Source organism: Pagrus pagrus (assembly GCF_965226575.1).
Source record: "Pagrus pagrus genome assembly, chromosome: 8".
In the NCBI taxonomy this organism is placed as follows: Eukaryota; Metazoa; Chordata; class Actinopteri; order Spariformes; family Sparidae; genus Pagrus; species Pagrus pagrus.
In genome coordinates, this window is record NC_140192.1 from 11,759,183 (window position 1) to 11,786,107 (window position 26,925).

General features: G+C 40.3%; 3 protein-coding genes and 1 long non-coding RNA gene across 4 annotated transcripts; 1 reads left to right on the plus strand and 3 right to left on the minus strand.

The window, feature by feature from the left end:
• Window positions 1–953: 953 nt before the first annotated feature.
• LOC311261876 (granzyme A-like) lies at window positions 954–3,020 on the minus strand (the record flags this gene model as incomplete). The annotated part of the gene is made up of 5 exons (XM_084360889.1): window positions 954–1,200; window positions 1,305–1,580; window positions 2,254–2,395; window positions 2,672–2,816; window positions 2,957–3,020. The coding sequence occupies 5 exons, from the start codon at window positions 3,018–3,020 to the stop codon at window positions 1,039–1,041; spliced, it is 789 nt and encodes a 262-aa protein (XP_084217015.1). The 3' UTR covers window positions 954–1,038.
• A 2,364-nt stretch (window positions 3,021–5,384) lies between these two features.
• LOC311261016 lies at window positions 5,385–8,276 on the minus strand. The gene is made up of 3 exons (XR_014623078.1): window positions 8,069–8,276; window positions 7,854–7,967; window positions 5,385–7,751 (listed from the first exon to the last, which is right to left on the minus strand). It is a non-coding gene; the product is annotated as an uncharacterized lncRNA (long non-coding RNA).
• Window positions 8,277–11,667: 3,391 nt separating this feature from the next.
• Window positions 11,668–22,720, minus strand: LOC311260847 (cell division cycle protein 20 homolog B-like). The gene is made up of 12 exons (XM_084359106.1): window positions 22,647–22,720; window positions 22,134–22,193; window positions 17,977–18,193; window positions 17,295–17,392; window positions 16,906–16,954; window positions 16,420–16,536; window positions 15,126–15,340; window positions 14,880–14,974; window positions 14,145–14,373; window positions 13,605–13,730; window positions 13,397–13,514; window positions 11,668–12,511 (listed from the first exon to the last, which is right to left on the minus strand). Exons 1-12 carry the CDS (start codon window positions 22,677–22,679, stop codon window positions 12,414–12,416), a joined length of 1,455 nt encoding a protein of 484 aa, XP_084215232.1. The 5' UTR covers window positions 22,680–22,720; the 3' UTR covers window positions 11,668–12,413.
• gpx8 (glutathione peroxidase 8 (putative)) lies at window positions 18,777–20,837 on the plus strand. The gene is made up of 3 exons (XM_084359713.1): window positions 18,777–19,046; window positions 19,216–19,477; window positions 20,310–20,837. Exons 1-3 carry the CDS (start codon window positions 18,840–18,842, stop codon window positions 20,471–20,473), a joined length of 633 nt encoding a protein of 210 aa, XP_084215839.1. The 5' UTR covers window positions 18,777–18,839; the 3' UTR covers window positions 20,474–20,837.
• Window positions 22,721–26,925: the final 4,205 nt, after the last annotated feature.

Consider the following 26,925-nt stretch of genomic DNA (forward strand, 5'->3'; position numbering starts at 1 on the left):
AGGCACTGATGCAGCATTGTGACATTTTGCACGTTTCCTGTTTGGGGTCTTAAGCTACGACGTGTGAATTTGTCTTGTGTGGTCTCAGATGTTCAAGTACTGAATGTTCTTTGTGTTGACAGCACTGAATCATGCAGGAGGCAGTTTTAGCATCATCTAGAGATGACCTAAAGAAGTTGAAGAAATGAAACGTGACTGAACAATGAGACATCAAAGGTTTTCTAATTTGAACACAGATCTCACACCACCTGAAACCACAGAACTGAAACATCAACCTGTGAGGAGCTGTTGTTATGAGAATGCATTGTGAGAGGCAGAAAGAAAACATATTTATGCCCTTAAAACAGTAAAAAATGTCTTTGGTTTGGAGCGTTCAAGCAGTAATAAGTTCATGCATGTAAATTAAACTTTGTCTCAAAATATTTTCACAAGACTTGAGCTGAAGCCTCAAGAGTTTTTGGCAAAGGAAGTGGTAAATGTGTCTGGTTGATGGGGTGAATAACGTCACTTTGGTTTTTTGCTTTCATATAAACTCAGATAGCTCTGTGGTGTACATCATGAAAAAAATAATCACTTTTGTAATCTGGTCTAATTTTACTGCAGAAGTAGGCTGTTACCTTGAGTGTACTCCTGCACTTACTGGAAGTCTATGGCTAGACTTTATGCATCCACATATTTGTGTTAAGATGGAAAATAAAAGCACAAAAACAGTAGTTGAGCTTTTTATTTATTTATTTGTTTTCGTCCTTGGCTTTGGAAGTAATGCTTGGTTATTACTGTAGGATAGTTCACCAGATATGCAAAAACGACTGCAGCGAAATCATAGCAATTAAAGACAAAGTTCAAACAATTTGTTTTACTTTAGCTCTTAATTAATTAATTAGCTCTTAATAATTAAAACAGACACACCCCTCCCTCACCCCATCTCTGCCATAACAATACAGTGTATATAATTAGGATAAATGGAATGTAGCATAAAAGCAGTGCAAAGATAGGCGTGGTGAAATTGGTCAAGAATACAGAAACGGGAAGGACTCATTATATTTGAGGCTTCTTCATCGTCTTTTTGATCCAGGTGAGCTGCTTTTCTGAGAGAAAAGCGTAAACTCCAGGTTTATTAGGCACGCCACATATCTTTCCCCCGAAAGAAGTAACTCCATGCAGCACTCCATTGCACAACAGTGGCCCTCCTGAGTCCCCCTGGAGACAGAATAAATATATGACGTGTCATTTTCAGGCACATACATAACAGTTAAGTGGTGATGATGACAGGCTGTTTACCTTCTGCTACACAGCGTACGTACCTGACAGGTATCAGCCACCTTTTTACCACTTGATCCGGCACATATCATGCCAGTGGTGATATAAGTCTCACCACCATAATAACCTTTAGAGTTGCACTTTTTTCTGTTGATCACAGTCACGTTGGCAGACATCAGGGCATCTGACATTTTTTTGGCTTTGTTGTCTGTTTTCCCCCATCCAGCAACCAGACAGGGGGTGCCATCTGCTGGATATTTGATGGTCTTGCCCAATGGGAGCCAATTCACTGTTTTGGTTTTCTTCGCCGCCTTTTTAAGCTGAAATGATAATAATAAAAAAATATAAGCATTATTTTCAGTTTGTGTTTGTCACCTGAATAGATGATAAACTGCAGCCAATTAAAGTGGGCAAACACCTGGAGACTAGCAAAGTACTCTCAAGATAAAACAGACTGAAAACTTATTGTATTTTTACGATTCTTTTCAATCTTTTGTACCTGTATTTACAATTACAGGATGTTTATGCAATGCCTCCTTCACCCTTCTACTGGACCTTTATATTATCCTTATTATCATCATTATTATTGTTAAAGGTAAAAAACCCCAAAACATTAAGCTCACAGCTACAGACATCAACAGCAGATCTGTCACTGGGAGGCCACTTAATTTAAGGCAAGCCATTTTATTTGTAAAGCACATTGCAACACTATATGAGTAGATCCTCCCGCTGAACAAAGACAGCAGCAAAGACATAGAACATACTCACTGGGACATGGCCCATTGAGTACCTTAAAAGAGAGATAAGCCTAACTTTACATTGGCAAATATTTGATTTGGATCAAATTTGCCTTGCAGTTTGTATCTTTATATCCTGCCTAAACAAACTTAAGAAGCAAACACTGAGTTCAAACAAACTTCAAACATCTTGAACCAATTTTTGAGCTTTTCTGCGAGGCAGTAATTCACTATGGTTACTGTGATGTCACCTTACCTTGAGCAACATGAGGTCATTGACATGAACCTCCGGTTCGTACCAGGGATGAGGAATCTGACGCTCAATTTGGATCACCTGCCTGGAATCGTCCTTTGCACTACAGGAGCGCACCCCCAACAACACCTCCTTATTCACAGGGCTGCAATGAATGATTATTTTTAGTCATGATTTATCTGCTGATTATTTCCACAAATAAATCGATTTGCAGTTTAGTATCTATATGATATATAATAAATCATAGATAAAAATCCCCAGAGCCCAAAGAGAGGTCTTCAAATTGCCAAAACCAAAAGAATCTTCATTTGCTATCATAAATGACAGAAAAGCAGCAAATCCTTAAGTTTAAGAAGCTAAAACAAGCATAAACTGCATAAACTAATGATAAAATTATGACTTTTAAATGAGCCGTACGTACGCAGCATTAGCACAGTGGGCAGCAGTCAGGACCCAATTTGGACTGATCAGTGTCCCACCACAGATGTTTCCGTTCTTCAGCAGAGCCATGAAAGGCAGCGAGTTGGTATCCACTTTGTTCCCATTAATAATCTCAGAGCCATGACCTAAAGCAGAACACACTCAGTTCATTAATTTAACAAAGAAGTGAATAAATTACCAGTGGTAAATGACTGTTCCGTCAAATAAAACATATCACTCTGCACCATCTGAACTGTAATACTGAACAACTAGAATATATACTCACTTGACTGGACAATGAGGACGACAACACAGGAGACAGAAACAATGAAACCCCTCAGGCAGAACATTTCTTCTTATCTCTGTCTTTGATGTGATGATGAATGCACTGAAACGCACCTCGATGCACAGTTGCCTTTATGTGTTGAGCTCAGGATGTGGTCTGACCGTGGAAATATGAGTCAGCAAAATGGACGCAAGCATAACATGAGAATATGTGGTAAGAGGTTTTTTTTTTTTTGTCATTTACCAGTCATCATAACCATTTAATTTACAGGCTGGGTGGTGGTGGCTTTTTTTACGCGAAGTAGCTCACATCGTCAGTGTGCAGACACTTCAGTACGGGTGGGCCAAGTGTGGAACAGCTACGACTGGAGGCTGCTGTCAGCCCCTCCGACTACACTTATGAGTGTCATGTCATGAATCAGTGGAGAAAATGAAATATATAAGCTGACGTGACACCAGACTGGTTGAGGTCGAATGATCAAGAAATGAGAAAGTAACAGAGATGAAGGGTTAATTGCTGGAAGAATTGCATTAGATATATATGACGTGTAAGAATTCTGCATGGAAATCTCTATAAACGACCTTTGTTCAATGTTTTGTTGAGTTGTGTACTGTACTACATATTTCCAGATCTTTTCCAACAATGTTAAAACCAATATTCACAACTTCCATGTAACTTCCAGGATAGAGTCAGAGAGTGAGGAAGTAAATGAGACTAAACGTAACGTGAATAAAACATTACCTCGTTCATGAACATTTGTGCCTGCAGTCACGTAGGTTTTCATCTGCAATGGTGGTCTTTTAATGGTGTATTCAACACCAGCGACACCAGTTTGACTGCTGGATCATTTTTGTTTATCCAACCCAACAGTCTGATTACTTTACGGTACATTAGCTGTAAGCTAGCAAGTAATAACACGCAGACGATGTGTATCTGTTTTCTGCTTTCAGGTCAATGACTAAACTCAGCACTCACCAGAGACTCCAGTTCTCTCTTATTTTTCCCCTCTGCTCTCTGTAATGTTACTTTCTTCTCTAGATCGGCAGTCAACATTACAGTACATAAAAACCCCACAGTGCTGGTCACCTCTGCGGATGCCAAAATGTATTTGATGTAAAATAGAATAAGGAATATATTTATAGTATCAATATGTTATTTTACTTAGAAAAGCCAGAAAAAGCCAGTTCTCACTCAGCTGTGGTGCATGAACTTTCTGAACATGACAGTACGTTTCATTGTGGTAAGATAGCTTGTTGTTCAGAGGAGGGGGCAGGAAATGTGCATTCTCGACATAGTGGCTTTACCAAGAAAGTGAGCTGCTTGTGTGTTGACCGACTGTTAATCCAACCAGCAAAAGCCAAGTTTCCATATTTACAAATTTTACACAGGTCTGACCAGATGCCAACGGCATCCACCACGCATGTTCTCCACGTTTACTTTCACCGTTTCAATGACATAATGAGCAGATACTAACTTTGACAAAGACTTGAAAATGGAAAGGGTTAAATGCCTGACCACAATGCTCGCTGTCATTGTCTTTCATGGGTTTAGTTTTGCTTGCATGTCATTAGTAGCGCCACATTAAAATGCAGCGCTTTAGCAAAATGGAACATGCACACGTCAATGCAAAGGTGCACAGTCACTCGACATTAAGTTGTGAAAAAATACACAAACTTTAGACATTACAAATGAAACAGGAGTCTCAAAGATTCTAGTCATGTTTCTTTTCTTGATGTGAAAAGTCAACTTCTCTTTCCAACCACAACCACAAACCAGGTACGTCACTCCCTTCTGCTTAGTTAGAAAAGACCCCCTTTCCTAAACAGAAAATGGCCAAGATGAACTCAAGACTGAATAATGAAGTGAAACAAAAGTAATCAAGCTAAAAATCACCTCCAGAGTCAAAGTCAAAGCTATAATACATTTCCAATTATCGCTATAGGATTGTCTGTTTCTGACACAACTTTACATAAAAACCCCACAGTGCTGGTCACCTCTGAGGATCGTTGCCACAGTCAGATCCGAGTTTTTTTGGTCCCACCAACAGTGAATGTCTCCAGAAAAGAGCAGAATCTGATGTGACTTTGGTTGTTTAATCCTCCAGAATGTCTTTCTGTGCGCCCAACCGAAAAAATGTATACCACTCTCACATCTGTCCAGCCTATAGCTGGTTAGCCTAGCTCAGCTCAGTCCTAATCTTCGTGATAGCACCTCTAAAGCCCACTAATGAACATGTTATATCTTGTTTATTTAAGCTATCCAAAAACATGAGCATAAAATGACACAAGTATTGTACAGATATGAGTTTTATCAATCTTCTCAACTCAATGTGCTGGTCTTTTGCTCTAATTTCCCTCAAAGTAGCAAAAAATAGTCATCACGTCAATCATTTTACAGTATTTATTTATTCATATGACTCTTGGTTTCATTGCCGGCCACCAAAGAAAACAACAAGTTGCTTACAGTACATTAATATTAGATAAGTTATAGTTCAACACCCCAAACAGAATGTGAATGCACCACTGATCTTGGAAAGGTTAAACCTAAGGGCTTGAGACGTGAAAACGGCAAGATTTGTGGCCACAAACACTTTCTTTATATAGACTAAAACATGTTTAGGGTCTACATAAATCCTCACTGAGGTTTAGACTTAGCTGATCAAGATTTCACTTTGAGTCAGAATACTGTAAAAGATATTTTCCATTTTTGAAATGCAAATTTTTGATTTTGGTCCAAAACATCCAAATCAGTAAGAACCAACAAAGGCCTAACTAAATCAAGTATGAATTGTCAACACTATGATAAAAACATTTATATGTACTACTAATTTGCAGCAGCAAATTAATTTTTGAAATAACCTTTGTCAGATTTTACTTGATGTGGTCGTACAATTATGGGCCCAAACTTAAAATACTATATGAAAAAAACCCCCACTGAAAACAAACAAAAAACAACAACAAAAAAAGTGCAAAATAAGATAATACTAAATGTTTTTTGAGTAACTGCATCCTAATGATACCTTTCTATGGCTTATCTGCCACTTTCACATTAATGTTCACAGATTTAGCATCATTGAAATAATATTTTAGTCGCAGCTTCAGATCAGGTTTTTCGAGTTTAGCTTCAGCAATCTGGACTTTTTCACATTAGTGGCCTTTTATTCTTTTTGAAATAAACTAACTAACTGACTGTGTGAGTTTTTTTGTGCCAAAGAAATATGAAAAATAAAGGAAAAAAAACATTTTAACTACTTTAACATTTCTTGGCTGATATAAACTCTGTGACCTACAGTTTAACAATGGAAGTACATTTAGACAACAGTTAACTCGTTGAACCTACAATACATCTTCACCTTGAGAGTAGGAGAGCTTCACAATATCGATCACTATTTCCTATGTTATTCCAGCTTTAAGTAAACCACCACACACATAATTGATGATGATTATATAAATGAGTGATGGTATGGCACTCGCATTATGCCAGAAATTAGAAAATGAGAAGTCAGTTTTCTGCCAGTTTGGTGGAAAAATGGCTGAATACTACAATAAAATATGACACAAAATAATGTTAATCGGAAATAAACATGATGTGCCACCACAGGCTGTGTATAACGTAACATTATTTGCTCACCAGAACTCTAAAAAAACAATACATAGGATGTTTTGAAGGAGTAATAATTTTCCTCTACAGTCCTCATAATGATTGTTTTAATGATTAAGTATTACTTAAGAACACATTATTTACCTTAATTCAAATATCTAGACATTTCACTATATTGTTTTCTTAATGTTTTTAGTGCCTTTTACTTAATAATCACACTATTAAGCTGTTTGAGAACTTAGATGTTGCTGTTGTTTGAACATTTGTTCTACTCCAGTACAGCCTCCTGTCTTTACGCTGCTTGTAGCATGCATGCTGTAAAGTTCATTCCCTTTCAAAGCAATTCGCCAACAGAAAAACACCCCAGAAATGTCCAGACTGACCAAAACCAGGCTTTTACTTTGAAGCAGCTACAGGAAGTGGTAATTTGCATTTATATCTCTGCTCCTTAAAAACTGTACTAATAAAAACAGGTGTCAAAACAAGGCTTGAATCTTTCAAATCAATGCCGGGACTGGGGCGTTACTGGATTTTTCAGCAGGGTAACAACATCCAAACAACAGCAACTTTTAACAGATGTAGCTACAAAACGGCAGAAAGATGAAAGCAGCAACTTTTTCTGTCGCCTACTGAGGACTTTAGTTGATGAGAAGGCATCATAATGCTTTGGGTCTGCTTGCAGAAGCTAGACAACATGGGTCAGCACAGGTCAGCTCTGGAGACATCAGCAGAGTTAAAGCATATTATACCATGCTAGCGAAAAATACTGTTATTGTTCATGCAAAAATAGGAGGAGAATGGAGCATATCACTCAACAGGTAAGTGGACCATCTGGTCAGTCTCTCAAACACTTGTTTTCATTTAACTGACCAGTTGTGTCCGATTCTGTATTTTGAGATCTGCCCCAGGTAAGTAAACTTACCATTACATACCACTTGTTATATATTCATCTTGTTCAGGATATTTCATTTGTGAACAAATCATGCCATCCTGAACGAGGTTATTAAAGGAATAAATAGGCTTTTCCTGTCATCTAGACCTCAATCTCAAGGATTTTTTATGTGGGATCTAGAATACGTTTTCTCCCTTTTTTAACCAACTCCTCTGGTTTTCTGCGGAAACAGCTCAACAATTGTCTCCTCAGCTGGAAGGTCCACTTGTGAGACGTCATGAACTGACTCTGACTCTGAGTCACCTGGAGATGAAAAAGAATGACACATTAAAGACATGGGAGGATAAATATTTGACAGTAGTATTTTCAGTATATTAATTTTCTTACACAAGCAAGGAGACTTACATTTTTTCAGGATACGATAAAGAATCCACAGTGGAGGAACCAGAGACACGAGCTTGAGTGACTTCAAAATGACAATGATGACGTTGTGCTGACTTCCAGAGTCCGCTAAGGAAGCTAAGGAAGAGGACAAATATACATCAAATACAAATACGTAACGCAACTTAACACAAATCATGAGAAGCATCACAAAGTAATCACATGTAAGTCCTTCCTACCTGGTTTGACTTGTAAAGCTGTAGGTTTACTTCGAAGCGTCATATCTCTACCAGTAACATTGTCAGGCCGACGAACAAAAGCAGAAATCTCTATGAAGTACTCTTTGGCTGAAGTTAAGTTGGAGATGTTGATGCTCATGAAGGCAGAGCCGCCAGTGTAGGGGTAGACGAGCGTATTACACTTGTTGGTGCATGTGGTCACGTTGTAACTGTGAGGTGTCATCTGCATAAAGGCGGAGATGTTCCAGCTGAGTATCACGTGATCAGAACCCACGGAGTCCACCGTCACCGGCTGCGGGGAAACTGGACCTGTGAGGGAGAGTGAAAACAAGTCACCCTGTAGTTAGTCTGGTTCACTTGGACAGGTCATGTGATGAAGCCACAAGAGTGTTTCCAGTTTCTAAATTGTACCCCCAAGAAGCATTACTCACCCTGACAGACAAACATGTGTGGTTCATCACAGTAGCGAGCCAGCAGCTTGTTGTCTTCCTTCAACATGGCCTCCAAACTCGCACAGTCTGCATCATTTTCCCTGAACCACTGACTAAAGCTCAGCTCTTCCCCATTCACCCACTTCCAGCCACTGATGGTGCTTTGATGCTGCAGGCCAAGCCAAAAGCTGACTTTGTTTGCAGCCGTGGCATTGAGGAGAGTGAAGTACTGTTCCTCTGTGCTCAGGACTGCAAGGTCCACGTAGTGCCTCTGACAAAACTCCCGGGCTTGGAACCAGGACATCGGTCTCTGGAGCTGGAAGTTATGTGAGAGGATCTGGCCCACCGCTAAGTCATGGCACACCACTGAGTCAGGAGATATTAATGAAAGGAAAATAGATGAGTTATTAACAGCTTCAGTACACTGTAATCCAGCTGTATTTCTGGCCTGAATTCCTGGTAAAAATTACCACAAGGTGACACAAAAATATTACAAAGACACCAAATGACAACAAAGAGATGAAAAACAACTACAATGAGACACAAAACAACTACAAAGAGATGCGAAATGATCAAAAAGTGACATAAAATGACCACAAAGACATCTGTGGTCATCCTGTTGTCTCATAATTTGTCCTCATGTTGTCTTTTGTTAACAATTGCTGTCAGACTAACCACTTCTGTGTTACATTTTTGGTTAATTTTTTTCCAGAGCAGTTGCAGACAAACATGCCCAGCTCAAACAAGATCCTTGTAATGTACCACAGGATTGTGCTTCTGTCAGGTGGTGGTTTGTGATGAAAGCGTTAAAATAACACATCATTGACATAAATTAGTTACACTTTTCACATAAAGACGTAAAGTATAGAGTTTAAAGAAGTGCAGTTTCTCTGAATAATGAAATATAAAAAAAAATAACAACAATTGTATCAAGTGCAGTGTTAAAGTTCGAGTTCAATCATTTTTGTCAACAGTTACCCAGAACAGCCAGCCGCTGCAGGATCTGCGTCTCATAGGCAAACATGCAGGAGAATCCGTGATTTTGTTTCTAAAAGGCTTTTTCATTCCCTTTCCATCCAGACAATCTGCTGTCTGGTGTTCTCCAAAATCCTAGCAGTATACTTCGTCCTCATCTCTTCCTTTGTCTGCCTAACACTCCCTCTGCTTGGCGAGTTTATAGTCAGCTCACACCGTGGCGTGATGCAAGAGGTGGAGTAAATGGGAGTGGCTGTGCTGACTGCTCACCTGTTTCAGAGCGACCTCATGAATGACTTTCAAACAGAAATTTAAGACGGTTTAGAAAAGTATCAATTAATTTACTTTACTGAAAAACTCCATTTATGCCTCATCTGCTTGGTAAAGATTAACTTTATTACTTAACTTTTGCACCACATTTGAAATAATTCATCTTCACTTCCTGATTGTCGCGGTGAACAGAAACAACTGATTGTGTCTGAACAGGTTGCACAATGTAACTGAACACCAGGAGGAAGCTGCTGATCTTTTATAGGAGAGGTTAAAAAAATCCTGAAGTGCAGCTCCGCCCTGAAATCTATTTTAAGAACAACCGTCCCTCGATTCTGACAATGAGTTACTAGAACAATCCACAGCTTCAAGGAAAAGTAAATATTCAAGTGTGTGTGACCGCAGCCTTTGCTCTTTGTTACCTAAGATAAATGCTTGAAAACCGGGTCAGATGTGTCCACCAGAAGAACTAATCAGGGTTATAACAGTGGATAAAGAACTGAAAAGGGACATTCAGAGTCTAAACAGCAGCAGTAAGGACACACACATGTTTAGGGGTTCTTGCTCTGTCCTGACCTCATGCACAGTGTTTCAGAGCATCTGTGATTTATGATGAATTACTCTCTCAGTCCAAAGGTTACAAACATCATCCGTAGATGATGATCAAGATGGAAGCGGTTCAGGAGTTTGTCAACTAAATATTAGAAACTTGGCAGCTGATGAAGGCCTCTCAAGGTGTCCTTTTCTTTTTTCTCATTAGTTGCGAGAATTGTATATTCACATTTGGTATGTTGTTGGGTTTTGCCTCTGTTGATTTCTAGTTGCACTGAAGTTTACATGAGATGTGCAGTGCAAATCGTCTGAAGTTGTGAAGTTGTTAGAAATCTGGACTGTTTTGTATCCTGGTGGCCAATGACCTCAACTGTGATCAGGCAATACTAATAATCTGCTCCTTGACAACATTGTTGCCTCACTTCATGCCTCATCCTTGGCCAGTCCTGGTCCACATCCACCCCTCAGCAACTATATTAACTTAGTAGTGTGGGGGCTATTAAATGTTAGATCTCTTGTCAGTTCTATGTTTTTCATGCATACTGAGGCTTGGTTAAATCCAGGTGTGTAAGGTGATCCCAACCTGAACCCACTCCTGCTGTTTTCTTTGTCAAAACTAAACTGGTTGTGAGGGCTCTGCACTGGCTAAGTTTAATGAGATAACACAATAACAAAATGGAGTGATGTGACTGATGCGTGGGCACTGCAGCAGTGTGAGTCAAGAGAGGGCGAGAAAATGCAGCTGGTACCCGTGTAACGATAATGCGGGAAATGAGTACTGAAGCTACTTCAAATATTCAGAATCAGTATTTTATCGGTATTTCGATGACCCGACGGCAGAACACTGATGAATTCAATCATGAGTCTGCAGCTAAACTTGCAGCTTCAAGAAAAGTGTCGTCGTGTCCTCTGTGGTGGCAAAGTGTAAACCTCACATGTTGCATCGACTCAACACTTCTGCACCATCAGGCATATCAATTTAGTTGTGGGTCTGGTTCTTTTGTTGGTTTCTTGTAAAGGAAGTCTTCACCACAGGTAAGTTTCCACAGTCTGGTCACAAGCTGACATCTTTCAACGCACAGAGCTTTATGCCAGGAGGACTTTACTCTGCGTTCTACTGATGTCTAACTATCGCGTGAGAGCTGTCAAATAACTAAAATACAGTAAACTCTCTTTAACAATAAGAGTAAACTCTGGGAGGTGACATACATCATCAACATATGCCAAGCAAAAACACATGAGCCTGATAAAGAGGGAGCCAGAACACCATCACCCTTTATCTGAGAGACTGTAGACACAAACAAAGCCCTCCGACTTGATTTTAAGTACTGCAAATAACCAAGTTTATTGGGTTGCAAATCACAGCTGGCATGAAGGATAGGATAGCATGAAACAAAACATTAACATCATTTTACAAGTTGCATCAATCCCTTTTCAATGAATAAATGAAATGGTATTCAGTCCCATGTTTTTGATTTCTCTGTGATGTTCGTCACAATTTCTTTTAAAATCTGGTGTTCATTATACACAAGACTTTACAGAGTAGATCAGTGAATTTGAACTGAGTACTGTCCAAAAAGGCTTCTGAGGGATGATCAAGCTTTAGTACAGTCATCCACAGACAACAAGCTTCACATAATACAGTTGTTTGTATCTGACCAGAGGATGATGTCTGTTATTTGAGGTATTTGCTGTATTATTTTCACATCAATGCCCTGTTATCCATATGTTATTTGCCTAAATGATAAACTTATTTGATGTAAAAAAAAAGAATGAGGAATATATTTGTAGTATTAATATGTTATTTTACCTAGAAAAAGCCAGAAAAAGCCAGTTCTCACTCAGTTGTGGTGCATGAACTTTCTGAACATGACAGTACATTTGATTGTGGTAAGAAAGCTTGGTGTTGTGGCTAGTTCAGAGGAGGGGGCAGGAAATGTGCATTTCGACACAGTGGCTTTACCAAGAAAGTGAGCTGCTCGTGTGTTGACCAAGTGTTAATCCAACCAGCATAAGCCAATTTTAAGGCTTTTCCATATTTACAAATTTTACACAGGTCTGACCAGATGACAACGGCATCCACCGCGCATGTTCTCCACGTTCAGTGCTGGTGGTGATTACATGTGCCAGATGTGAAAGCGCTGATCCGCTCCAGCAGAGAAAATCTGAGTACTGTCAGGGTTCAAGGCCAAGTGCAGGACTCGCTGAGAGTGACCTGAAAAACGAAAACATGGTTGAACTATGATGTTTAAATACGTTCTTTTGCATTTAAATCAGAGCTGTCTACATTTTTATTTTCACCATTTCAATGACATAATGAGCAGATACTAACTTTGACAAAGACTTGAAAATGGAAAGGGTTAAATGCCTGACCACAAATGCTCGCTGTCATTGTCTTTCATGGGTTTAGTTTTACTTGCATGTCATTAGTAGCGCCATATTAAAATGCAGCGCTTTAGCAAAATGGAACATGCACACGTCAATGCAAAGGTGCACAGTCACTCGACATTAAGTCGTGAAAAAATACACAAACTTTAGACATTACAAATGAAACAGGAGTCTCAAAGATTCTAGTCATGTTTCTTTGCTTGGTGTGAAAAGTCAACTTCTCTTTCCGACCACAACCACAAACCAGGTACGTCACTCCCTCCTGCTTAGTTAGAAATGACCCCCTTTCTTGAACAGAAAACAGCCAAGATGAACTCAAGACTGAATAATGAAGTGAAACAAAAGAAATCAAGCTAAAAATCACCACCAGAGTCAAAGTTAAAGCTATAATACATTTCAAATGATCGTTATAGGATTGTCTGTTTCTGACACAATTTTTTCTTTGTCCCTGACAATTCACAATACCTCAGACAACTGTGCCATCTCACACAGAACGTAGTGACTTTTGATGTGTGTAAATCATAGTTTCAAGTTTACTGCAAGCCCACTACATGAATGACTCGTAAGCGTGAAAAGACTATTAAATATCTCAGTGGTAGATGGCAGAGCTGCAACTACAGTCCAACTGTCACACTATTTATTGATTCCTATGAGGGTGAATGTGTTAAACAGACTTTGTTGAGGGCTGTACTCATGTTTCAGGTTCTCTAACCTGTGAGCTGGTAGGTTGGGCTGAGGGAGGGGAACTCCCAGGTCCAGCAGGCGACGTGGTGCTGAGGAAGGCCGTGACCTGTGACCAGATACTTTTCCGCCCATCGCAGAGAACAGATCTGCAATTGGAGTCATTAGGAATAGTCTGTTTGATATTCAGACACAGTTAAAAAAGAAATATCTCTGTTGCACTTCTGACTCTTGAGCACCTGTGAGTTTGTGTTGGCAGAGGTCAAGCAAGTCCCTGAATCTGTGTCCCAGATTCTCAGCTCGCCATCTTTCCAGCCCCCTCCGGTAGCGATCATCTTTCTCTGCCATGGACACCAGCCCATTGCCTAGACACATACAGACAATGGTCACAGGTTGTCTGTTGTTTAAACAAACCACACAGTGAATAGCTCCATTATCAACTAACAGCATTTTTTTTTTAATCCTCAAGCACACTCACTAGTGGCATGCCACTCAAGTTCTCACGAGCCAAGATTAGTCATCATCAAGTCATTCAACAGAACACACAGTTGCTCGCTATTTGTGATTGTGGTTGTGTCGATCCTAAAATCACCAAACATGTCATTCGCTGTGAATGATGCAGGTGTTCTTCTGCAAGCTACCATTAGTATCTTCGCAGTGGCGGTCTCAGGATCACCCCCCCCTCCTGGTACTCGCAAAACATCAAAATGAGCACAGGTACTCTATTTACCAGTGTTTTCATTTCCCAATAAAGCCCCAATCATAAAGCACACACTGACCTTAACAGCGCTGGGCTGTTTCATTATTGTGATTGGCTGACGTGACCTCGCGAGCCCTGTGACGTCACTATCCCACATACAGAGGAGGCCATCTGTGGAGCCGCTGGCCAGCCAGTCGCCTCCTGGTGACCACTGCAGGCTGCAGATGCCCTCCTCCTGGACGGCTGCACCTACCAGAGGTGTAGGAGCCCGAGGGTCAAGGTGATGGATACGTCCGAGAGCAGAGCCGCTGTAAGATTGTGGAAAATGTTATTCCCCTGCAAGAATACTGCACACTTGATATTGATACAAACTGTGATGCCCTTTTAGTTCCAGCTACAAATCCTTAAAGGGGCAATATGTAATAATTTTAGTTGAGACAGAATGTAAATAAATAGCAGCTCTGACATCATGATCTCCTCTGATCCCAGAGGTCCCAGTCCGAACCGCTAACTGCACGGCTATCTAGCTAACTTGCTATATTTTTGGGTGGAGAATTCTGACATATTGCACCTTTAATGTTCCCACATTCGGACTGAGAAATAGTCATACATGCACTTATTTTTTTTTTTGGACCTGTATATTGCAGCTCCATGCATTCTGGCATAATCCACAAGTCACACTAGCCATTAGCTCCCTGTTTGGTTTTCGAATAGATTTCAAGATTTTACCGATCACTTTTAAAGCGCGTCTGGGTCTGGTCTGAAGCTATATCACAGAAATGTTGACAGCACCCCCTCTACCTTCACCACTTACCTGCTGAGTAACTGCTGTTTCCAGGAAAGAGCTTTGACCGCAGACAAGTGTGATGACAGACGCCTCGTATTCTGCTTCTTCTCAACATCCCACATCTAAAGAAGTGAAGAGAGAAACAGAGTCACTGCAACTGATTCAACTGGGTGCTACACGTCCCCTCACACAGCCCCCCTCTCCCTCCTTCACACCACAGTTTATATGAATCAGTATCCACTCATTTACTCTCCACTTGACCAAAGCTTTTACCTGTATGTCCCCTCTCCTGGTCCCGATGCAGAGGGCTCTGCCGTCTCTGCTCCAGCACAGACAGGAGATGGACTGACTTTGATGGCCCGATGCTCGTCCTGGTTCTGGGTCCAAACATCCCACCAGCGCACGAGTTTCTGAATTCCAAATGTAAACAGAAGAGCCCAGCGCTAACGCAATCAGACCATTAGAGCTGCAGTCGAGAAGGTTAGTGTCTGAGGGGGAAGAAAGGGCAAAGCTAAACTGTGCCTGACAAACAGGATGAGTCTCAGCTGACAGCATTTATTTTCCGTTTTCTATTTTTTTGTTTGAACCACACATGTATTCACCACAATCAGAAGGTTATTTTGCTGCTGGCTCGCCATGCCACATGATGTTCAGTGATGTGTTCAGTCAAAATGGAGGTGTTTTTGGTGCATTTTTTAGTGGAACAGCGAGGGAGTGTGAGCTGAGAGTAGGAGCTTCTGACTAATTTGAAAAAGCACGAAGGTAGAAGGACTAGGACAGTCAGAAGTCCCACCAATACACACCTACACACATACGGTCTCTTCATTTTTAAAATGTTTCTAGATTTAAAAAAAATATTTTGCTTATTCAGCTTACTGTTAAATTAAAATTTCCCAACATGTGGTTTTAAATTCTGTTTCAAAGCCTTCTCCACAAACAAAAATGTATTTTTTTTATCATTCTGTTGCACTAAAAAGGAGTCAAATCAGGACAAATATGGTTTAAAGATACTGCAATAAGCTCTTAAAATACCCACTGTGTATATAGTTTCAGTTCAGCCTTCCTAAAGTAGCTAAAACTAACAAATTCACAACAGTAACACAGAGGACATGGCCTCCGGGTCATTAATGGCAGCTTCCAGGAGGATATTTGTTTAGAGCTCGATGGGTCAAAAATCATAAACATACTGATGCATGGAATGAACCTACAGCATACACATTATACGTGCAAGCATACACACTCGGACGAGCATAGGAAACGTTATTATGTGTGAGGTGTCCAAAGACTATTAAAAGCACATTATTGACCTACACAAGTCGTGGTTTATTCTGAGTCAATACTAAACGCATTGTTCTGCTGCTATAAAACCAAGTCTTCAGAAGTGACAAACAGGCCTTGTGCTGAGTGTCACAGACAACTGTTGGTTTGGTCTTTTCATCAGCTTTGTTGACCACCAAAAAAAAATACAGAATAACAGGAACTTTACACTTTTAACCCGGAAACAGAAAAACAACATCAGCTCAGTTTGATTCTGTGAGAATAGCGCAGGATCAGTGTCTTCGCTTACAGTAGTCGTTTAGGAGTGACGGCGCTGCCAACTTCATCGCTGGCTTTCCCTGCAGACTCACAGAAGCTTCATCCAGAAAAGCAAATGGCTGCAAATCCTCCCGTCTGTCATCAGACCCTTCAGTGGAAACATAAAACCACAGTTACACAAAATACAAACACAAAGAATCACATCCAAACACACACATCTTTGGTCTACTGTTGATGATGACTGAAATCATTTTCACACATTCTTTCTCATTTTATCCACATCGTTACAGTGAATTAATCGTTATTGAATGCTGTGGAGTGGAGACACGCACACACACACACACACACACACACACACACACACACACACACACACACGGTCCTCTAGAAGTTTCTACCATTCATTCTCCTTTCCTGGTATGACATCATGCAGTTGCAACTCTAGCGGGTCTACACATCATTCAGATAATCAGTCATTTCCCTGTTTGTGTGTTTGTATAGTGAAAGAATGCCACACCAGCCTGTTGAGCGTTTGTTTCTTGAGTTGCAGCTCTCCACACAAATCCCTGCAACACAAGGGTCGTTTGAGATAATGTTTATATTCATTTTTAATCAAATATGTTATCAAAAGTTAGCATTAGCAGCGGTTGTGCACAGTTTTTAATGACATAGTTTGACTGTTTGTTGACTGAAGCTTCCAGAACACCAGACGCTTTCTTGTGTTTCTCATTATCTGTCATATTTTTCAACATTATTATTAGTTTAATCATGTCAGACAGAAACGAGTCTAAAACCTGCTTTGTTTTTATCACTGTGCACACCTTTGTTTCCTTGTGGGCACATGACGTGACATGCACACAAAAAAATCGCACTACAGTGCCAAAACTACAAGTTCTTTAAACAAACCTGTTCTGGTGCATTTTCTGAGGCAGGCCATCCCCGGGCAGTGATGGTGGGTGGTGTGACAGCTGTGCCACGGGGAACACCTCCTGCCAATGCTGTTTCTGATTGGGACAAGATGACATCACAGAAAACATTACACTGATCTAAATCATAAAGCGGTGCGGTAATGAATCTGCTGATTATTCTGTGTATTCAACAACAACAACAAGAAAATCCTTTCCTTTTGACTGATACCATTGTAGGAGATTAAACTAATTCTGGAGTTGATTTATGAAATTTATGTTCATTTATGCTGATAAATATTGAAATATTTTTGCAATCAGCCTTTAAATATGGTAATATAAGTTTCAGGAGCCACTTTTACTGGCTCTTCAGTCGGGTAGTTCAGGCCAGTGGGTCCCAATCTAGAGGGAAGGGGCCCTTTCAGAGGGTTGTAAGGTAATCCTGAGGGGTTGAGAGATGATTGAGGAAATAGCAAACAAAGAAATAAACAAACAATGTTCTGATACAATAATCTGCTTTCGTGTTTTGGACTTATCTATAATCTTTTCATCTACTGGATCATTTTATAAAGCAACTCTTGAGTAAATGTAGCTTCTTTCACCACTGCAGATGAGTTTGGGTATTATTGATCACAGTTTTGATGAGGCGTGTGTGTTTGTGTGTGTGTGTGTGTGTGTTGCACCTTGCAGGTGTCCGTGTATGACTCTCTGCTCTGGCTCATGGTGCCTCGGTGGTGGAGAGTCCAGCTCCAGTCTCTGACAGACCGGATCAAACTCAAAGCTGGGCTCACACTGCCGCCCAGCGGTGAGCGGTGTACTCGCAGCTGGACCCTCTGTGCTGCTCCTCTGGATGATCCGCCTCCTGAAGCGCCTGTATGACACCTGCTGCTCGTTCTGTGCCTGAGAAGACAAAAACAAGAAGTTATTTAAGTAAAACACGATTAAAGCCTCAGTAGTGTCAGCATACTGAAAACTGACACAAACTTCACAACTCTAGAAACTTCTAACCACTTAACTTCACTGGTGTCAAGCACGAAACTGCAAGAACTAAACTTCCGGTGAAAAGTTTCATAGCAAAAGCACTGTGAATGCCTTTATCAAAATATTAAAATATATAAAACAAATTTGCTTTCTAAATAAACAAATATCTATATTATTGCCAATAACTTGCCACTTTTCTATTTTTACTGAAGTAAAAGGTCTGTGTTTATGTCATCGTTACTCTTAAGTAATCGCTACATGTTGACTTTTGTAACTGACTGAATTTGTGAAATTATATTTGACATAAAGGGGTCATCATGGCTATATTATACACTTAAAGTACATGATAAATAATACCCAAATAATAACTGATAGATTGATTGATTTTTAATTTCAAAACTGCACGCTTTAATTCCCCTCTTATTTTGTAGGAGCACTCGTCTAGCTTCCGGTATGGTGGTAACATGTGCGCGCTTCACTCCGCTCCTCCATCGGTCCGCCCTGAGACTCTCGGCAGGACTCTCCCCCCTCCTCGCCGACCGCTGCTCGTTCTTCCCCCTCCAAGATGGAGGCCTTAGGGGGCTACCCTGCCAAGTCCTCCAACCCAAAAGCGAAGAAGCTGACGGTGCTGCTGAGCATGACGGTCGGTGTGGGCTGTCTGTTCCTCCTGCAGACTCAGCTGGTGAAGCCGAGGAAACCTGCGGACTTTTATTCTTTCGAGGTGAAAGACGCGAAGGGGAGGACGGTGTCTCTGGAGAAGTACCGAGGAAAAGTGAGTCCACATCATCACCAGTTGTTTCGGTTCAGGAATAAATCTGTGCAGACTTTTTGTGGAAGTCATCCAGAGTCAGATGAATGAGGGGTTTTATTGCAGTAGATGTATTTTTAAAAGTGTGTATTATTACAGGATAATCACTGCTGTGTGTGCCTCTCCTCTTCAGGCTTCTTTGGTTGTAAACGTGGCGAGTCACAGCGAGCAGACGGAGTTGAACTACAGGTTTCTGCAGGAGCTGCACCGGGAGCTGGGCACCTCTCACTTCAACGTGCTGGCCTTCCCCTGCGGACAGTTCGGGGACACGGAGACCGGGACCAGCAGGGACATCGAGGCCTTCGCCAAGGCCACGTATGGGGTCACGTACCCCTTCTTCAGCAGGATCAAAATAATGGGCTCAGAGGCGGACCCTGCCTTCAGATTCCTCACAGGTTAGTGTGCCACATCTGTACACATCTGTATTTTAAAATAAAAGATATGACTGTGTGTATATTTATAGTACAGTCCACCATCACTATGATGGAAGTCTATATTTATGTTTATTTTAAGTTTAAATGATGAGTCTCAGACAGGAAGTCTGAACTTTCACTGCACCTCACTGTGCAGTAAGTACTTGTTACATTATAAATCACATATTACTTTTGTTTATTAAACACAGATGTTCAGTAGTAAAAAATATGTGCGTATTGGTGGATATATCGATATATCGATGATGTGTATGGATTAATACTACTGATGGATTTTAGTATATGTATTGTACTGCTGTAGCTGTTTATGGTTGAGCTAATATTCACTACTTTATATACTGTCGGGTTGTTTAATCTACAGTAATGCATCATATTCTGTAGATATATATTCAGATCATCATCATTGAGCACTACATATCTTAGAAGGGTCAGTCTGCTTTCAGCTCTGTGGCGATGCATTTTCCAGCCAATCCAAGAGGAGTTTTAAATAGTTCATTTGGTTTAACATTAGGAGGATTATCTCAACCCATAAATGAACTCTTCTTCCTTCAGTTTATCAGAAATATTGAAGTTCAAAGTCACCAAATTTGGACATACAGGGTCAGGAAGGGTATGAAAATCCATAAAGTGACTAAAGCTGGCAGACAAATGTCGTGGACTAGAAGTATGAAGTTACATAAAATGGGAATACATAATTTGTGCTTAAGTACAGTACATGCATCTGTAAATGTACTTAGTTACACTCCACCACTGATAATCTTAATTTTAATGTTGTTAATTTTGTGTTGTGTTTCAGACTCCGTCCAGAAAATCCCAAAGTGGAACTTCTGGAAGTTTCTGGTGAATCCGGAGGGGAAAGTGGTCCGCTTCTGGCGGACGGACGAGCCCATGGATAGCGTTCGACAAGCCGTCACATCATTGGTGCGAGAAATCATCCTGAAGAAACGGGTGGAGCTATGATAGAGGTCGTCGACAGACGCCGGACACGTCTGTGTGTGTGTGTGACGGCGGTGTTTCCTGTGCTTTGACAGCAGGGGAGTGACTGAGCTCTGAACTGTTACAGCGAGTGTGGTGGGGCGACGTGTCGCTCCAGAAACAGTCGGGATGAAAAGATCCACTAGTGTTGAGAGAGTGTTTGTCTGTGTGCATGGGGGCCATCCTGTGGTTAATAATGACAATCATGATGAACATTCCTGATAATGACCACTACTGCTGCTGCAGCTGAAGGATTGTTTAACCATTCAAGTGTTGGAGTCTACAAATGTTCAGTTTGGCTAATTTGTACCATCTGTTTCTAATGTTTACATTAAAATCTTGCATATTATTTTCAGCCCGTTTTGAGTGATTTCAGCCCAGCGAATTGTGAAACATCCATTCAAGAATGAAATGATTTCATAATTATTTGATTTTGGTAATGAGTTTAGGATCTTGTGTTCATGTTTACAGCTTAGAGCTACTTATTACTTGTATACTGGTGCTGATGTTGTGCATCCTGTAGCTGATTGAGTTATTATGCCTGTCCACCATGGCTGGAAGCATAATGTTTGTGGGTTGTCCATCCATCCCATTGTTAACACGTTATCTCAAGAACACTTTTTTAGGAATTTCTTCAAATTTGGCACAAACATCCACTCAGACTCAAAGATTAACTGATTAAGGTCGGTGTGACCTCACAAAATGCTTTTTTTGGCCAATACTCAACAATTCATGTGACAGTTACAACAAAACTTTGCACAAATGTCAAAAAAAAATTCTGGCCTTTAGTCAACGGCATAGCTCAGGAACAGTTACCTGACTGGTTATGTCAGTGTATTTGATTCAGGTCAAGACTGAGTCTAAATACTTATTTTACTTGTACTTATTTAAAAAATCTCTGTCTTTCATAAAATATACAACCGCAGCTCTGAAACCGAGCCTGCTCTTTGAAACTGACTGAAGTTGCAGAAGTCCTCCGGTGTTGCTGGTGTGGATTTATATGGACAGCTGGAGGGCAGCAGCAGGTAAGCTGGCACACACACACAATCAACCAGCTAACAAGACACTGCCTTCCAGCCACCCACGATAAGACGGCTGAAAAACTGTAAAAAAAAAAAATTGTGATTTTTATCCGTCTAAATTCTTCTACTCGATCTGAAGATCCTGTGGGATTCTTGTATCTCTTCATCAGAGTGAGTGATATAAAAATAGTCAAATGTAACCGTTCAGGTAGCAGAGCAGTGTGAGCTGGCAACACAAACGTCAGCTAACATTACACTGCCTCCCAACCAGTCACAGCTCACCAGCCTGCTGTATGCAAATTAATTAATTTGACTGTTATGATATAATATAATGTGACACTGAGCTGAATGTAGACTTTGACGCCTTCCTCCTCCTGACTTTATTCGACCGTTTGACTTTTTTTTTCTGCAGCTGACTCAGAGCGTCGGTTGGATGTCTGAGGCAGCAGCAGTGAGGAGTGTAGCTGACAGCTGTCACTCAAGATAACACAGCCAGCAGCAGTACACTGCCACACTGTCACCACCAGCTCAGAGGATGGAGGCTGGAGTGGATGCAGCTGGCTCGATTAACCCGAAAGTTTGGATTGTTTTTGTGCAGATTATCCCTTTATTTGCTGTCTTACCTTGAAAGGACAGTGTCCTCTCTTTCCCACAAGATCTCTCAGCCTTCTCCTCATGTTGTCCTGGTGATAGAAACACAAAGAGTTCAGTCAAGGTGATGCACAATAAAAAAATATGTAAAAAAAATTTGGGATCTTCAGAGAGTTTTGGATTTTTTAATGAATGTTATAAAGAAGAGCAGTAAGAAAGTAAAATCAGGTGTTATTTTAAACAACTTAAGAGTAAACTATGACCAGAATCAGCTTTATTGGTAAGTATGTGTACACAGAAAATGAATTTGACTCCAGTTAAGTTGTACAGGGAAAAGTTATTAAACATTAAATCTGAGAAAAATAATACTACTTAAAAATTAAGACTAATTTCCATTAATTATGGTTGCAGTTGACCAGAGAGACAGCCATGTGTTTACAGTTTGAAGTGGTTGCCAGGTTGCAACAGGTCAGCAAGTGATAGTCAGGAATTAGTCCACCTTTAAGGCTGTTTATATATTATTAAATAAATAAAAAATGACTCACCCAGTCATCTGAATCTCCACTTCTCAGACGCATCTTCAGTTCTTGATACAAAAGTAAAACACCATCAGCTTCCTCTCAGTCTTGAAGCACCGGTCATGCCCGGTGCACCTGCTGTCTGGCCTCCTGGACGGACTCCGCTCCTAAATACTCTCCCCGGGCGGACGGTGGAGCGGGAAGCACCGTCCTCTGCTCTGCTATTGGAGGTTAGGTGGAGGTGGAGTTTTTCCTATTTAATTAATGTGGAGGGATTCCCTCCGCGCCCTGGTTTCTACTGGAAACAAAAAGACGGTAAAAAAAGAGCAGCGCGGTAATGTTGTAAAGCTGGAGGCGGCAGCATGTATCAGTGAATGACCCTGACAAGGACACACTAATAAAGAGTATAATTAGTAAATATTGATGATGTTGATTAGCTATAGTATCATTTGCCTTTTGGCACACATTAAAAGCAAAGATTCATGTGTTAGAACATTTAAGATAAAATAGGTAAAGAGAATATTTATAGGATACTCTTAATAACAATAGATTTTTCTTGAATAATAGACCAATTAAAAGTCAGCTATATGAGACATAGTATGGAAGCTCACTTCTGCCATGTAGAGAAATAAAATGATGAAACCTTAGCCTTGATAAAAACTAATAATATAAAATAAATAATAATGAGATGTAGTTTGACCTTTTACGTGATAACTATGACTTTATCTCATTGTCATGGCTTTTATCTTATAATTTCAACTTTTTATCTTATAAAAGTTAGTTTAGTTTTCATCTTTTTGTTTTCTTTAACTGGTGGAAATGGACTTCCATACATAACAGGCAGCAACAAAAATAATACTAATGATAATACATTTTTTTTAGTTAGTTAGTTAGTTAGTTAGTGACAGTGGTATTTTGTCACATTATACATGATGCAAACAAAATGCAGCTCTTGTAGAGGTTACATGTTCTATAGTTTGATATGTTATTCTATTTTTAGTTAATGAATTTTTTTTAATTAGCCTAAAGATTTGAGAGCTTATACAAAATATTTTTATTTTATTTTAGTTGTAAGTAAAGTAAAATAAAATTTTATTTAGCAACTCAAATACATAAAAAATAATTCAAATATGTTAATAAAATCTTTTTTTTTTTAAATTAACAACCAACACTTCTTCTAACAGTCCCCTGGTTTTGCAGGAAGAGGCGGTGAGTCCGCGGGCCACACCGTTTACTGATGAGCTGCTCTCGCGCTAAGTGGGCCGAACGGCGCGAGCTGCGCACGTTCTCGCCACCTGCCACTTCCATATGCGCTCACAGCCCGAGCGCGAGCCTGCGGAGCTGTGCGACAGGTGCGTGCTCTCAATGAGCCGCAGCAGCCCGACACATGCTGACGGAGCAGCTCCATCACAACAACAGGCCATACACATATTGAACCTGTGATAATTAACTGTCAGCTCTATAAATCCATTATTAAGGCTACATATAGGTCACATGCACAGAGTAATAACAGTTAAACATGTTTGCTTGTAAATCACAATAAATGCTGCTGTAATTAAGTTTGTAATCTCTCTGTGAGATATAAAAAGCAGGTAATTAAACTGATGAAGGTTGTTTCCGGCTCATTATTGTGTCTTTACTTTGAGTTTGTCCCTCTGTCTTGTGTTATCCACATTGTGCAGCTTGCTTTAAAATGCACCCACAACATGTCCTGATAACTCTTCACTTGCATTAGAAAAAAGGTTTGAATAAAATATTTATTTGCGCCTCTTAATTCTTCCCACCAGGCTCCATCAGCATCCACCCGCAGGAGGACGTGAAATCATTTTATTTCACCACCCTCTTTCCCGCGGGACTCCGTCTGGTTTACAGCCTCCCTCCAGGGTTTGGCTTCAGTCGCCTTAGAAACTCATTGTGTCTGTATTTTCCTTTCCCCTCCCGCATTGTCCCCCCGCAGTTTGGCGGTAGCTTAGCCGGTCAAATGTGTCACAACCAGCTTAAACAAAGCGTCGCCCTCTGTGGCCACTCTCCACAGAGCCGCTGCTGCTGCCGCCGCTGCTGCTGCAGCTCAATGACAAACCCATTTGTTTGGTGTCGAGCTAAGCTGACGTGAAGGTTTGGACGGTTGTATGATGAGGGGCTGCGGTCTGACAACGAGCGTCCTGTTTGATTTATGTTGGCAGCAGGAATTTAAATTGTTAACGGTGATCAAGTCAGCAAGTCAGGGTCAGTCAGGTACCTCCAGGTATGGAAGGCCAAAGGTGTCAAAATATCTGCAGACATTACGTTTTATTTGACTTGATTTGAAATAGGCCTACATGATTACTTGATTTAGTAAATAGGTAAAGGGGCATACTGTAGGCTACTAAAGTACAAATTCGCTGTACTTGTACTTCACTTGATTTGATTTCCACTCTATGTAACTTAATCTGTTTGTCTGCTCCAGCTTCATAGTTGTTCAGATTTTCATAGCCTTCCTGTCCAGTGAAGACAATTTATCTCCGACCTTATGGTTAATTGTCACTTTATGGGTTGAGAAAATACCTCTAAAGATGAATAAACTAGCCTATTTGAGAACCCTCTTGGATAAGTGGTCTTTTCCTCAGAGAAAGTTGACTTTTTAGAGATACATGGTTCTCACAGGGCAGAGGTGCTGATCTCCATGATAGAGGAATCGTGGACTGACAGTGTGTAAAACATCATAACTTTTTTTTTTTTTTTAAATGCTTCATCTCAATGTTTCCTTCGTTATCTTCCTTACAATTATATGCTTACAAGTCCATTGCACATTTTTAAAATACTTTTTCCACAAGTAGTGGAGAGTTCAGTTTGTAGAGTCTTTCTTTGTTGTTCAAATTTTTTTGTTTGGTCTCTGATTGTGAAAGTTAACTTTCCAATGTCTAAAATTTGTTCTGTTGCTTAGAGTATCAATGAGTTCATGATGTCACCTGCTTCAATATGTTAAAGAGATGTATGTCAGCTAATTTTATTGTTCCTATTGACGCCCAACATACTTTCTTTCTCATACGTTTCAGACGTTCTTTTAGGTCAAAAATATAGTTTAGAGATTTGTCAACATCTTCCTAAAAGCGGTCCAGTGTTGGACACTTAAAGAATGCATGCGTGTGGTTTTGTTCCCCGCTCATCACACTCACACATCTGACTAAACCAGTGACTAATGCACTGGTTTGTGTGGTATTTGCCCTTCGAGCTAATGCCTGATTAACATCAGGAGAAACACAGCTCTATTATTGGATGTATTGTGTAACAGAAAGTTGATTCAGGCATGTGTATACACATTTTTGACAGCACTGACATCAAATATCACCGCACCATTTAACTTGTGGAGTCAAGAGTTTAACAGTGACATTTTTTTATTTATTTCAGAAATTCATCATCCAGATTTCCCAAATGAGCATACCTTCCCTTAGTGATGCCTCTTTCCTTGATGTTAAATGAAACATCAGGCCTGTGTTAATCAGACCTCCATCTCACTATCAGGTTCTTCTTATCTTCATATGTGTCATTAAAGCCAGTGTTCATGACAGCAGCAGCAGCAGTACTGTAAATTACCCTCAGCTCGTGGGCTGCAGTGCTGCCTTCACTGCTCTAAAGTAAACAGGCCCAGGTTTGGGAAGTTTAACCAGGTGTCTGACCTGAGGTTCGACATTGTCTTGTTGACCGGTCTGCCTCAAACAAACCCACTCAGCAGTGAGGGTGAAGGAAGATTACATCACAGATACCCAAAGGTCAGACGGTCACATCCTCTTAAGATAAGTTCATCTCTTCTTATTGTTGTCTTGTCTTTGTTTTGTTTGTTTTTTTGTTGTTTTCCACAACTGGCATCAATAAATGGTAGCTAACAAATGAGAACAAATGTTTTACTCTCAATCAGCACCTGCTGCTGGTTCTGGTCCATAATATGACAAACTTTTAATGAACGACCAGTAGCCTATGCTAAGGCGAAGAAAAAGCCTTCAACGTGCAGGAAAACAATTGTTGTTCATATGTTACCAGCATACTGTATACTGCAATATCTGCCTAAGTAAAGTCACGTACCCATACTGTAATTATCTACTCTGTCCACATACAATCTCACAATGATATCGCCTTAACTTTTGTATGTTGATGTTTAAAAATGTTTTTGTATCTGAGATTTTAGGTCCTCTTTTAGATTATTTTTCGACTGGGAATATTGTTCATACAGCTGAAGCTTTTAGCAGCGTGGTTTAGAGGACCATAAATCATCAATCTGGAACAAAAAAAATCTATTTCAATTTCCAAAAAGAAGGATATAAACAAGGAT

What these genes read in the sequence shown, in the direction of transcription:
- gpx8 (XM_084359713.1), top strand. Translation starts at nt 18,840, where the DNA reads ATGGAGGCCTTAGGGGGCTACCCTGCCAAGTCCTCCAACCCAAAAGCG. An exon ending in TGGAGAAGTACCGAGGAAAA is followed by an intron (nt 19,047 to 19,215) that starts GTGAGTCCACAT and finishes TCTCCTCTTCAG; the next exon opens with GCTTCTTTGGTTGTAAACGT. An exon ending in TGCCTTCAGATTCCTCACAG is followed by an intron (nt 19,478 to 20,309) that starts GTTAGTGTGCCA and finishes GTTGTGTTTCAG; the next exon opens with ACTCCGTCCAGAAAATCCCA.
- LOC311260847 (XM_084359106.1), bottom strand. Translation starts at nt 22,679, where the DNA reads ATGCGTCTGAGAAGTGGAGATTCAGATGACTGG. An exon ending in GAGGACACTGTCCTTTCAAG is followed by an intron (nt 18,194 to 22,133) that starts GTAAGACAGCAA and finishes TTGTCTTCTCAG; the next exon opens with GCACAGAACGAGCAGCAGGT. An exon ending in AACAGCCCAGCGCTGTTAAG is followed by an intron (nt 13,731 to 14,144) that starts GTCAGTGTGTGC and finishes GTATGTGTCTAG; the next exon opens with GCAATGGGCTGGTGTCCATG.